This window comes from Pyrus communis, chromosome 15, assembly GCF_041283825.1.
Source record: "Pyrus communis isolate YQ-2024b chromosome 15, ASM4128382v1, whole genome shotgun sequence".
NCBI lineage: Eukaryota > Viridiplantae > Streptophyta > Magnoliopsida > Rosales > Rosaceae > Pyrus > Pyrus communis.
Window position 1 is genome coordinate 32821911 of NC_142579.1, and position 12837 is coordinate 32834747.

The following is a 12837-nucleotide window of genomic DNA, read 5'->3' on the forward strand; positions in this document are numbered from 1 at the left end:
AACGAACTATCAACTATGGCGGTACAACTTCAACTGCCAAAAATCACAAAAGCAGAACACGGTTGCATACTTGACAAGACAAGGAGTAGTGGCCTGTACGGGAGACAGCCTGGTTGGGCAGCCTCTAAAAGTAAAGTACGCTTCTAGACTTTTACGATGCGATGCCCACGTGTGAGAAGAATATTTTTCCCACAAAACGTAATCGTATGTAATAGTATTACAAGTTAATTTAAGTTTAATGATATATATATATAAGATATTTTGTACGGATTACGATAAATACGATGCAAGGCTAAAATGTCTAACACTACACTTTTAGACTGTTGTGATGTGTTAGTGCAAAACGTTTTAGTGTCTGCATTGCAATCCAATCACGCGCTATTGTTATTATAACATTCTTGAGATAGATAAGTTGATTTCTTGAATGTGAGTCATGTATTCAAAGTTTATCACGCAACATTAAAATGCAATATATGATTGATGTGGAATACAATATTTTGTAACAATTAACACCACATTTTACAGTGAAACCCAAATATTTAAAGTTTAAAATAATTAATTTGGGATTGCCGCCACATTATACTTTCGATATTGCCATATTGGTAAGCTTCCTTCGCATGCGTGACATGTACTCTAAGCCACCGCCCACCGCGCACCGCCCGCCTGAATGTTTGTTTGTTTTTTTACAATATTTGTGGTGGAGGGCCTTTTGCCTTGTATTTTGTTTATGTTTTGCTGTAAAGCCGGGTCAATCGGTCCGACCAATAGAAAAAACAAAGTCAATGGATAATTCCAAAGTTCTCCAGAACGTAACTAATACATAGTAACTGTAATTTTTTACGTGATGGGTGGCACCTGACTGGCCCAATTGAAGCCCAACCCCACCAACTTGGAGTTTGCAAATTGAAGCCCAACCCAATCCAATCTTCCAAAATAAAAGATTGGGCTTTGCAACCCAACAACAATTTCGTACATAAAAAACGCCACGTCGACTCGGTCACGTGAGCACTACCACGTCTGACGCGGCGTCCGCTGATTGGCGGGCGCGCGTGGATGTGCCAAACAACCAACAGTACTGTTTTGGGTGCATCGCTTCTTCTTCGTCTTCGTCTTCTTCGTCGAGACGTAGCAGCAGCAGAAGGTTTCAACACCTCCTCCTCCTCCTCTCTGTCTCTGCTTCTCTCTGGTTTTTGGGACCTTTTATTTTTCTCTGATATTCATACAAATATGAAGGTGTTGGTGTTTTTTGTTCAAGTTTTGTACCTTCTCAGCCACTTCATCTCGGCCGATCAGATCTTCCTGGATCACCTAGGTAAATTACCCTCTTCTTAAATCCATCCATGTCCCTCTCAAATTTGCGTAATTTCAGTATTTCTGCTGAGTTTTGTAAAACCCATCTGTTGTTCATAGCCGTTTTTCTCTATTTGACTACAAAATCATGTCTTGCGTGCCAAATTTTGTAAATTTCTCAACTATATATATGTATATATTTAGGGTTTTAGTGTTCTATTAATTCTTTTCAATCAGCTTCCAAGCTCAAAAGTATTGGCGGAATTTTCAGTTAGTTGGTGATTTACAGCTTCTAGCTTAATTAGTTTGAAAGCACTTGAGGGTTCGTAAATGTTTAGCCTTTAGACTGAAGGGCCAAATTTTGATGTAGGCTACTTTCGTGATCAGTTGGCTGGATAGCAATAGTTAGCATTTCAACTCGGTGGATAGAAGTTTGTTGGTTTAATTCGATATATTGTATGCAAATTTAAGTTCATTTTGATTCTTTATCGTTTGATGAGCAGGTGGCGCATTTCGTCGCAGCTCTCGTGAACCAAAATACAGGATTGAATTCCATCCTGAAGACTCACCTTTTCATCCTGTAAGCTAATACTGTATTTTTTATCTATCCATTGTTTTTACTTGTATTTGTTGTTTGTTCCCTTGACATATATAAAGATTTGATGCCAGGTATAGATTTTTAAAAAGTATATTTCTTGCCTTCTACTTTGATTTGTAAGTTTATCATCTCCAATTGATTGTGAAAATGCTCAATTTATTCATGCGATTCGATTCTTCAACAGTTCTCCATCCCAAAATTGCACACCTTATGTATTTTCTTTGGTTTTCCTTTAGAATAAGCAATGCATTAAACATTTGCTCCTCGTCGAACACTGCCTTGTATCATATAATGGACTTAGACGAATGATTCTGTCACTTATTTGTTCCACATTATGGATAAATTTGTGTACTTCACTGATTTGTCTCTGAATTTTTCACTTGTCACAAATACGTAGTATACTTGTTGATCTAATGATTGGGTACAAACATTGCAGGATGATGGCCAGGAGTCTGTGGTTATGCCAAATAACAATGGACAAAATTTTATATGTTACTTGCCTAAGGTAGAGGAAGCCAAGAGCGGCAAGCAAGTTCTCCAGCAGAATATTAGCAGCATGATTGTGGAAACTGAGAAACGAATTAAAATGAAGACACCAGATGAGCTGCTTGAAGTGCTGAAGGACCAATGCTTTGTCAGAGTAAGATCCATGACATTAAAACTCTCTTTATCATGGTTATTTAACTTATAAAACTACAATAATACATGTTTACTGTGCCCCCAGTAGTTGATGATGCATGTACTGTGAACTACGCTAACATAACCAACTCCTTTATGCAGCAAGAGGGTTGGTGGTCATATGAATTTTGCTATCAGAAGAGATTACGACAAATTCATGTGGAAGATGAAAAGGTATTGTGTTATGTGCCTCTCAAGTGCTCGCTTTTAAATGTCCTATTCTTCTATTGTTAGTTCTTATTTCTTTTGTGTGCTTGGTAATATGTTATTAAACTGCATTCAATGAGAGGAAGTGGGATAATATACACGAAGTGTAAATAAGTTCCACATGTATCTAGGTGATCTTGGCCTTTGATGTAGTGTTGGCACACAGTATTGGATGCATTACCACAAGTGATTAACTACCAAAGTTTTAAAGTTGGATGATCATGCCTGTTCGGTGTATTGTGGTTCCCCCATCCTTGTAGTGGTTACAGTGTTATATTTAGTAGCTGTGCTACAAGAGCAGAGTCATTGTTCCATTTGTTACGTTCTTGACCTTTTTCTTTTCCAATTCATTAGTGTTATTGTCATCATCTTTTCAGATATCTCATTTCTTATTGGAACGCTTTCAGAAAATTTAAAACCTCATAATAATGCTCGTGGATTGGCTACTTTCTTCTCTTATTACAGCTTGTTCAGGAATTTGTTTTGGGTGAATATGATGCAGAGGCCACTGCTGCGGTCAACCAGAACCTCTCTGACATATCTACACTCAAAGATCCACGCTCAAAAGATGCATACCAAAGGTATGGGATTTGGCGTTCATAAAATGTGTAGGACAAGTTTGAGGGAAATATTTCTACGGATAAGATAGAAGAGATTGACTACAATTTATGAAATTGTACGACTCTTGTAGGTACCATGCTCATCAATATACAAATGGGACTACTTGTGATCTTACAGACCTGCAACGAGAGACTGAAGTATGAAGTTATTATATTTCTGTGGTTTTAAATTTCCTTTCGCTTCTTTCCTTCTGCCTTCCGGTCCGTACTTAATACGCATTTTGCAGGTGAGATTTGTGTGCGCAGAGGGCAAAGCTATGATTAATTCAATTACAGAGGTATCCACATGCAAGTATGCAGTTACAATCCAATGCCCCAAACTTTGCAAGCACCCGTGAGTCTCCATCCCTCCCTCCCCCACTCCAATACGTTTTGTGCTTGCGTTTTCTTGCGACGTATGTTACTACTAGCTCCTCTAATGACTAAGCTATTTTCCCAAACAGAGCATTCCAATCAGAGAGACCAGTATGGCAGACAATTGATTGTAACGTGCTACCCAAGGATTACAAGGAAACCAGAGTAGGGGAAGAATCTAATACGAAGCAGAAAGTTACGGTTGCAGATGCAGATGGTGAAGATCCCTCTAATGAGGTTTCGGATGAGTGACATGTGCATTGATTCGCTTAATCTTTGTGAATAGCAGTGACAGTCAAACTTTATGTACTCTTGTATCTTCCGATTACACTTTTCACAGGATAGGAACATAATCATCGACATTCTTAATACATTTCCTTGTTAAGGTTGCCGTCCCTTTACCTCTGTTTACTCCGGAGGACTTGTGTCGTATAGTAGTTAAAACTGATGTGTATGTTACTCCAAAATCGTTCATTATCGAACTAATCTCATCATAGTCGATTTCAAAATAATTTCTGCTGCCGTACAATCTTAATATGAAGATTGAATTGCGTTCTTTCTTAACTTCGTTGTTCAAGAAATGTTAAGACAAAAACATGTATTGCATTGACGACGATTCGGTTGTAAACAAAACGAGCTGTTTATATTAATGCCAAAAACAGTAAGAGATGCCGTGAGGATAAACGACAGAGAGAGCAACATTGATCGTCTGGAATGCCAATGGTAACTGTAAAGGCAACTGCAATGCAATCACCATTCACCAAACCTAAGTCGATCACCTACTTTGTTTTCATATATACAATCACACACAATGATTTCCTTTTGCGTTATTCTTAGAGTTGGGATCTTGTCATTGGGACGGCGATGCTCTTTCACTCTCTGCCTGTCGAGTCCAGCAGAGCCAAATACTCGCTTATGGCCACACCTTCTTCAGTAACTTCAAGGTCATAGTCCGAGAATGCATCTCCTTGTGCAAGTTCTCCAGCGAGTGCATCTTCCATTTCTGCATCACGTTCTTCACTAGTAGCTGAAGGACCTCCAGCTTCGCCATTTTGATCAGCATTATCTAGCCTTGAAACAAGAGAATTCACAATATCATTAGCAGCATCAGCAGGGATATTGTTGTCAGCAGCAGCTGTGGGGATCGCCTGAGACTGGTTGTTGGCAGCATTCGTGGGGTCTGTTGCATTTCCTGCGAGCAACTGACGCAATGCTTGCTCCAGTGTTGCCCCAGCACCAGCAGCCTGAAAAGCGTCAATCACTGCATACAAAGGTAAACATTAGAGCCTAGCTAGGTGCCTCATAAATTTGTTACTTCTGAACCACGTTCTTGCTATTATAAATTGAGCATTAGTTTCTGATATCTATAATGTATATTCTTAGATTTGATTGGTATTTTGCTAACAAGTACCTCTTGATCTTTCAAACCCCATGCCTACAAGTGATTCAATTGAAGAATCAATTGCTTGGCGCTGTCGTTTCCTTTGCTTTGATTCAATGTATACCTACAGGTCGGACAAAGTTAGTAATGTTAAAGAGTCTAAATAAATTTCAGTTAAATCTTTTTATAGAGAACGCAATGGACCTGTATGGAAGAATTAACTTCTGGATTTGTCAAATCATCCAATGCCTTCTCAGCATCATTCTCGTTTCTTCTAAGTGATTCAGCAGCAAGCTCCTTCTCAAAACTGCAAATTCAAGCAACTTTTATAATGACTGAACACGGACCCCAGAATTTGTATGCAAGATTGAACTTTAAATTGAAAACTGATGAACAAGTCTTGGCTTGCTTACCCAATGGAGACCAATTGGTTCAATTTCTCGATATCCACAGCTTTCTTCAATGGCGTTGTCCCATACTTCTTTTGCTCCCTGCCAATTTCTTGGTCTAAGTAACACTGCAAACAGAGAACTAGAAGAAAAAAAAAATCTATTTCATAAGACACTCACATAATTTCATTTTGTCGCTGAATATCTTCTTCCCGTTTTTGGGCTCTCTTTGTCTTCTGCTCAACAAGAAAATCAACAGCACTAGATACATCTTGATTGCTCATCCGCAATGCCCTTTTAGAATCTCGTTCTTTAAATCCCATGCTCATAACAAGTGATAGAGCTTCATCTGGCACTTGTAGCTGCAATCAACAATCGAAAATGTACTCAAGTTGAAGTTGCAATGTAGAGATGGTAGGTTACTAGGGTTCTGTTAAAACTACTAGAATCACCAAGAAAAATGAATACAAGCATATGAATTTTGTGGAGGTTAAAATAATTTCTGTTCTTTTTTCAAATTCAATCATTTGGAATATGTAATGTGAAACATGGTGGTAGTTCAGAAAAATTCGATTGCAAATTTCAGTGCAACTAATGAATGCAGAATTCCACAAGAAGTCAACTAACCTTGGTGAATTTTTCTTGTGCAGAAGTCAGCACCTTCCTTGATTTATCGTACTGGCCACTATGATACGCAACCACCCCTTCCAGTAGCTCCAGTCTCAAATATCTATGACCAGAAAATGAAAAAGTGATTAGACCAAAATTCTCCCAAGCAAGGTACATTTAGGTAAAATACAGGTAGCAGTAAAATACTTACAGTGCAAGCTCTGGATAGCGACCTCCCTGAAGGAGTCTGACACGAGAAGAGTCCTTTCCATGAGCTCTCTCAATACCTTTTCTGGCTTTTTCAAGGCGAACTCCTGCCACTGCAAGCCAGCTGATATCTCGGAGCATGAAATAGCACCAAACCATATCGATTTGGAGTATAGGAGGATTGTCAACAAGCTGAAAGCAAGCATGGAGTCAAACAGACATAGTAGTATATCTAAGGAGGCACAAATTTTGATGTAGTTTAACGGTCAAAGTTACAGGGAGGGCAAGTCACAATAATATGGCTCAAAGTGATAAAAATCTTTCAGCATGGCTCACTCACCTCAATAACCTTCGGGTCACAAAGAGAGAAAGCCTCCTACAAGAATGAAATAAGCACACATGGGTTAAGCAACACGTTTAGGCACATAATATTTCCTGACTGAATATTTCAATTTATGATAATTTACTTCACATACAAACATGTCTGAAACTGATATAACTAGCACTGGCAAGGTGCAAGCTATAAAAAAATGTGAAATTCCCTTCAAGGTCATCAAATCAAAATATTATCCCGAGTTTAAGGCAGAAACTGACCTCTCCCATGGTAAGCACTTCTAACGCGTCTTTGTAATTTTGTCCTTGAATTAGTTGCTTTGCATTCGTATGAAGCATCAGGCCCATCATAATTGCCCTGTCGAATGACAAATCTTCAAACTTAGAACGCAACTGTATACTCTTCAACTTCTCATAAAAGGAATTAAGTGTGGACATCCAATTGCACTATGAAAAGTATTGAAACCTAACTATCTATCATACCTCTGATCAGTCTCGGATCCCAACTCTACTTTCTTTCCACTTTGATCTTCAAGAACTATATTGAAGTCTTCAATTGGCAATGATCCATCTGCATGTCTCTTGGCCAATGCAGTGGCAGCTGCCCTGTAGAGTTAATATATGTACAATCAAGTTAAAACTTAAATATAGACATAAACAAATCAATAAAACTGAACACGTTAAATGTGCACATGCCCACTGATATACATCTGAACAATTTGGGACCATTATCAAAGGAAGAAAATATAGGATCACTAAGTCCACGACTTCCTTATTGGAAACAGTTCCACTCTCCCTCAACCAAAAGCTCAAGAGTATTCACTATTTTTTTAGGTCCAACTCCGCACTCTCGTGAATCAAGCTCCAAATGCTTGAATTCAGCTCCAAAATCATAGTCCCTCAATTGTGCGTAAGATAATAACATCAATCAAATTCCAATACGATTTTCTCACTCAATCCGAAATCAAAAACACGAAATACACAGTTCATGAACAACAAACACCCAAACAGCAAACCATAGACATACAAACTAAAAACCCATCAAAATTGAACGGATTCTAACACCAAATTAATTCCTATAAATTACATTCTTCGCCAAAAACCAGTGCTTTCATCAAAATTAAAAAAATTCAAGAGAAATACTCACTTGACTCGAGTCAATCTTCGAGAGCGTTCCTCCTCAGCCATCAACTCCTCCTTCAACGACTTACCCTCCTCCACGCACACCCGACTGGCAAGAATCTTGGCGTTGTTTTTGATACCCACTTGGGCGAGCTTCTCATCGCCGCCGCCGTCTTTCAAGACCCTGCCGGCACAAATCAGATTGATCGAATTGCGGTCGCAGTTTGATCGCTTTGCAACTTCGTCTCTCAACATGGGCACGGTCCAATTCTCCAATTCAACCTCCAGCACGCCCGCCCATGTCCCTGCAATCTTCAGCTTCGACGCCATGAGAGACTAAGTGAGAGGACTGATTGTCGTGTGGGGTATCGAGGAAGAAGACGGAGACTACGGGTTAATAACAATATATATATATAGAGGGGAGAGAGAGAATTTCGTGGTGATCAAGGATTAAACTTTCCACCGCGCTGCGTCGGAGCGCACAGTCTAATCTAATTCGAGTCTTTATCTTGAGGAAAAAGAAAAAGCCCCTTTTTTTGTTGTTAATTTACTAGAGTAATGTTAGAAAAATTAAATTAGGATAATAGTACTTTACAAATTCGACGAATTGAGTATCGATTTATAATAACTATATTCAAACAAATTCTTTCTTACAAGTAATATTATTTAGTTATATTAGGGAAGGGAGAGAGTTTTTAATCTTTGTTCGAACCAATATGTTATGACCTTTTTTTTCCTGAAAATGAGACAATAATTTTTCTTTTTATCAGAATAATGAAATTTTTTTCTCATGCAATCAAATTTTAATTTTCGTAACGTGAACTACTAATAAACAATTACCAGGTATTTAAAAAATATATTATTCATCCACTGAACAATCGTGGCATAATAAACGCATGTGTTACATGAGAGAATCTCCCCACAGTAAGATGGTATTATGAGTCAATGAGTCATGACTTCGTGAACAAGCAGCTTAATTCCAAATTCTAAATATAGCAAAAGTAAAGTGGCCATTATAGAAAGTCTACTTTAGAAAATGTTACTTTCTAAAGGACCAAAAAGCAAAGGAAAGTAACCAGCAGTCCGTATACTTGGCCCAAAACAGTCACACTGCGTGCCAACATCTGACTCGTTAGTAATCGAAATCCCACCACCAATGGCTGCCGGCGGCGGAGGCGGCATAGGCGCAGCCAAGAGCACCACCAAAGGCAAGGGCAGAAACAAGAAACAAAACCAAACCCACAACAACAACAACAAGCCCCTCAATCAACACCACCTCGGCAGCCTCGTAACCGCCGCCACGTCACTGGCCCACTCCTTCCTCTCCCAGAACGACCTCCTCCTCCTTCCCGCCCAAACCCTAACCCTAGAATCCCTCCTTTCATCCGCCTCCACCTCCCTTTCCACCCTCCTCTGCTTCCCCAACCCACCACCGCAACCACCATTACGCCCTCCGCCGACGCCGCTAGAATGCTGGTTCAGCCGCTTTCTCTCCGCCACCGCCGCCGGCGGAGACTTCGACTCCCACTGGTCCCAGACGTTCCGCATGTCTGAACACTCCTTCTCCGTTCTCCTCTCCCTGCTCTCCCCATTTCTCAAGTCCACAGTCCCTTCAATCCCCCCCAATTTCGTCCTCGCCGCCGCGATTTACCGCTTGGCCCACGGTGCGAGCTACAAGGCTGTGGGAAGGCGGTTCGGGCTCGACTCCATGGAGGCCTGCCGCGCATTTTACGCCGTATGTAAGGCGGTGAACGATCAATTGGGGAACTTGTTCGAATTCCGGTCAGATATATCCCGGGTATCGGCGGCGTTCAGGTGGATTTCGCTGCCTAATTGCTGTGGGGTTTTAGGGTTTTCGAGATTTGGGGTTGGTGGTGAAGTGCTGGGGGCAAATGGGTCATTGTTGGTTCAGGCAGCGGTGGACTCTGAGGGGAGGTTCCTCGATGTGTCCGCCGGGTGGCCGAGCACCATGAAACCCGAATCGATTTTCCGGCAGAGTAAGCTGTATTTGGGTGTGGAGGAGTCCAGGGACTTGCTCAATGGTCCTGCTTTTGAGCTTGGGAATGGGAATTCCATTCCTCAGTACATATTGGGGGACTCTTGCTTCCCTCTATTGCCATGGCTTCTAACACCTTATGTAAGGTCGGACGAGGCGGATAGCTTCAGTTCGATGGAGAAGGCGTTCAATTCGGTGCATACTCGCGCAATGGGGTTGGTTGGCACGGCATTTGGGAGAGTTCGGTCTCGGTGGCAGCTCCTGGCTAGGCAGTGGAAGGAAGAGTGTGTGGAGTTTCTGCCTTTTGTGGTTGTTACAGGGTGTCTGCTGCATAACTTTCTGATCAAGTGTAGCGAACCGATGCCAGATGACAATGTGAAAGGCTTAAAGGAGGAGGAGCTTCCTGTTTTCGATGGACAAGTGAACGAGAGTGGCGAGCGGATGAGGGATGTACTCGCCATGCACTTGAGCCGGGTAAGCCTCAGAAGATGAATTCTTTTGTTGCCTTGTAGTTGCTCTTAGTTGCTATGATCGATTAGCAGTGCATCTTAGGTTTTTGAGAGAATTTTTCGGATCAATTGGAGTCTTGATATGGTCTGCTTTCACTGCATTTATGCATGTATTTTTGTATGTAAATAGCCAATGAAACCATAAATGTCAAGGCTCCAACTTCAAGTTGTATATCATTTCGGCACTGAATGTGTTTGTTCAATCAAATTTCTTTCCATATATTCTGGTGATATTCTTATTGAGTTTATGATGCTAGTATCTTTGATGATCTGAGGATTAGATTTTGCGATTTTTCTCTTGTTTGTGATGCTAAGCATCCATGATGATCTGCAGATTGAATTTTACGATTCCTATCTTGTTTATGATGTTAAGTAGCTATGGTGATATGCAGATTAGATTTTGTGATTCTTATATGCGTTTTAGTTGCGCAGAATTGGCACCATTTTCAGACTACTATCTGTATTTAACAGAAAATATTGGTACACAAATTAACGAAGAAGATCTGCACTTATGTATTAGTTAGACGTTGTAATGGTTAATATAGGGTTACAAAAATTGGTAATATCAGCCTGCTGTGACGTTTAATTCTTAAGTCACATAACCACCCAGGTTTGGTAATTACATATTTTCGACTCCACCCCTGGATTAGAGCCGTAAAACAACGTTTGGTTATGTGAGTCGAAGGTAATTTAGGTATGATCTTAGAAACTAAAGCTTTAGTTGTTCTGACCAAAAGCTTTACAGGAACAGTTTAACCAGCAAGATAGGAGTCCCCGTAAGCCTGTCTCTTGGATTTCGCCTCCCCGTCTTTGTAAAACTCGTACATACTCATTTGAGCTTAAATCCCGGTCGCCATTTGCTTCGAATACATGGAATATTATGTCAAGCACATTAGTAGAAACAGAGATGCCACGTACCTGTATAAATAAAAGTAATCAAACATTGGTGTAATAAGCTACTAAATACTAGTTAATGATCAAATAAGCTTAGCTAGCACTAACAATAACAGATCAGATGTGTACTTGGGAAGCAGCTTTCTGGAGATCAGTTTTCGTCAACACCCTGTTAACTTCTCCATAACTGAAAAGAGCCAGAGAGAAGGACTGCAAGTTCTTACGCAGCTCTGCGAAGTCTTTGAATTCCTTGTATGGGATTCTTACGTCCTTAAGACGTGTGATGTTCTCAATTTTGTCCACCCGATCAAGCAACTTGTTTATGTCACTGCTGTCAGCATATGCAACCAAGGACACCGCGAAATCTTTGGCCAACATGTTTCCTTGTGCTTTGTAGTCGTAGTGAACAAACTCCAATCGCATAATCTTTCAAATTCGAAAACAGAGGAAGAAAAAGAAACAGGAAAATGATCAGCTGACTGAAAAAATAGTATGATAAAATCACAAACCCTGAAAAAAGATCGCATACTTCTTCGTGTAAATCACGGAAAAACTGAACGAATCTTTCAAGTTTCGACAGAAGTACTCGAGTAGTCCTCTGTCTTCGACAGAAACCTTGAGCCTGTGGCCTTCGATGTTCTGTTTACTTTGAGATCGCATCAAGGCCATGACTTTATTAAACTCCTGCCTATCAATGTCTCTGTAAATCACAAATGTAACAAGTTAAGCTTTCCGTCAGCAATACATGAATGAAAGTTTCTAACTTATAGCTTGATGGCGAAGACGAGAGCAATGTAAACCCACCCACTGTTGTCGAGATCAAACATTTTAAATGCAATTGTAAAACTCGGTTCAGGGATGCTGAGAAGTGTGACGAAAAAGATGAACCTGATCGTATCAAGAAGGAACATGTACGTTGTTTTTAGATCTTAACAAATTTCAACTAGACTAGAGTCATTGTAGTATCAAGATCTAATAATACTCACTCTAAAAGGAAATCAGGCCATCTCCGTCAGTATCGAAAAGCATAAAGAATTTGGAAGGAACACACTGCAGCTCGCCGGGAACCTTCTCCCCTCTCAGAGACCCCTCTCTTAACGCGGGTTGATTCTGAGGGAGGAAATACAGGAACCACCGCTCTCATCAAGTCTGTTGGCGTCATAAGCGCCTCTCCGTTGGGGTTTTTAACCGGTGCAAAGTACTCGAATAACTGAAAACCACAAGCACACAACACAAAACACAAACATGTAGTGTTTGCAACCACAAAAATCATCACACAAACATAATAACAACTTCGTAAAAATCAACTTTCTAAGTGCATGATCCATACCTTCTCCGAAGGACTTTGATCTCGGAGCCGCCTTTCATACGTGAAGAATTTCCTTCTCCTGTATGAAACTGAGACGAGATCCATCAGTGTAAAACATTAAAGAAACCTCAGAAAACACGATATACGGTTAAGTTGAAGAAAAACAATGAAACAAACAAGGTACCATCAAAGAGAGAACTGAGTTTCTTTAGGATCTTCGCCGATTGCCCATGCTGCCGCTTCTTTTGGATAATTATCGGCGTAATACACGTAGGAATTCGGATCCAGAGAAGAAGACGAATACGAAAACCTTAGGCTGGTCCCGAGAATCAGAACCCCCG

The 12837-nt window shown here is 40.4% G+C and overlaps 2 protein-coding genes and 1 pseudogene across 3 annotated transcripts; 1 reads left to right on the forward strand and 2 right to left on the reverse strand.

Annotated features, from left to right (window-relative positions):
• The first annotated feature begins 1085 nt into the window (after positions 1–1085).
• On the forward strand, positions 1086–4132 carry LOC137735346 (protein OS-9 homolog). Its single transcript, XM_068474771.2, has 8 exons — positions 1086–1312; positions 1794–1870; positions 2325–2528; positions 2669–2740; positions 3239–3354; positions 3465–3531; positions 3621–3727; positions 3837–4132. The coding sequence occupies exons 1-8, from the start codon at positions 1228–1230 to the stop codon at positions 3997–3999; spliced, it is 891 nt and encodes a 296-aa protein (XP_068330872.2). The 5' UTR covers positions 1086–1227; the 3' UTR covers positions 4000–4132.
• Positions 4133–4368: 236 nt separating this feature from the next.
• On the reverse strand, positions 4369–8208 carry NUB1 (ubiquitin-associated (UBA)/TS-N domain-containing protein). Its single transcript, XM_068474760.2, has 11 exons — positions 7814–8208; positions 7150–7272; positions 6928–7024; positions 6674–6709; positions 6338–6525; positions 6145–6247; positions 5698–5879; positions 5542–5619; positions 5333–5435; positions 5159–5252; positions 4369–5008 (listed from the first exon to the last, which is right to left on the reverse strand). The coding sequence occupies exons 1-11, from the start codon at positions 8116–8118 to the stop codon at positions 4620–4622; spliced, it is 1698 nt and encodes a 565-aa protein (XP_068330861.1). The 5' UTR covers positions 8119–8208; the 3' UTR covers positions 4369–4619.
• A 2576-nt stretch (positions 8209–10784) lies between these two features.
• Positions 10785–12601, reverse strand: LOC137728978 (calcium uptake protein, mitochondrial-like; annotated as a pseudogene). The gene is made up of 6 exons (XR_011067951.2): positions 12518–12601; positions 12237–12397; positions 11992–12075; positions 11717–11887; positions 11317–11613; positions 10785–11211 (listed from the first exon to the last, which is right to left on the reverse strand). The product of XR_011067951.2 is annotated as a calcium uptake protein, mitochondrial-like (transcript).
• Positions 12602–12837: the final 236 nt, after the last annotated feature.

What these genes read in the sequence shown, in the direction of transcription:
- LOC137735346 (XM_068474771.2), top strand. Translation starts at nt 1,228, where the DNA reads ATGAAGGTGTTGGTGTTTTTTGTTCAAGTTTTGTACCTTCTCAGCCAC. An exon ending in GATCTTCCTGGATCACCTAG is followed by an intron (nt 1,313 to 1,793) that starts GTAAATTACCCT and finishes TTTGATGAGCAG; the next exon opens with GTGGCGCATTTCGTCGCAGC. An exon ending in TTCATGTGGAAGATGAAAAG is followed by an intron (nt 2,741 to 3,238) that starts GTATTGTGTTAT and finishes CTCTTATTACAG; the next exon opens with CTTGTTCAGGAATTTGTTTT.
- NUB1 (XM_068474760.2), bottom strand. Translation starts at nt 8,118, where the DNA reads ATGGCGTCGAAGCTGAAGATTGCAGGGACATGGGCGGGCGTGCTGGAG. An exon ending in CGAAGATTGACTCGAGTCAA is followed by an intron (nt 7,273 to 7,813) that starts GTGAGTATTTCT and finishes TTAACTCTACAG; the next exon opens with GGCAGCTGCCACTGCATTGG. An exon ending in GTGACCCGAAGGTTATTGAG is followed by an intron (nt 6,526 to 6,673) that starts GTGAGTGAGCCA and finishes GCTTGCTTTCAG; the next exon opens with CTTGTTGACAATCCTCCTAT.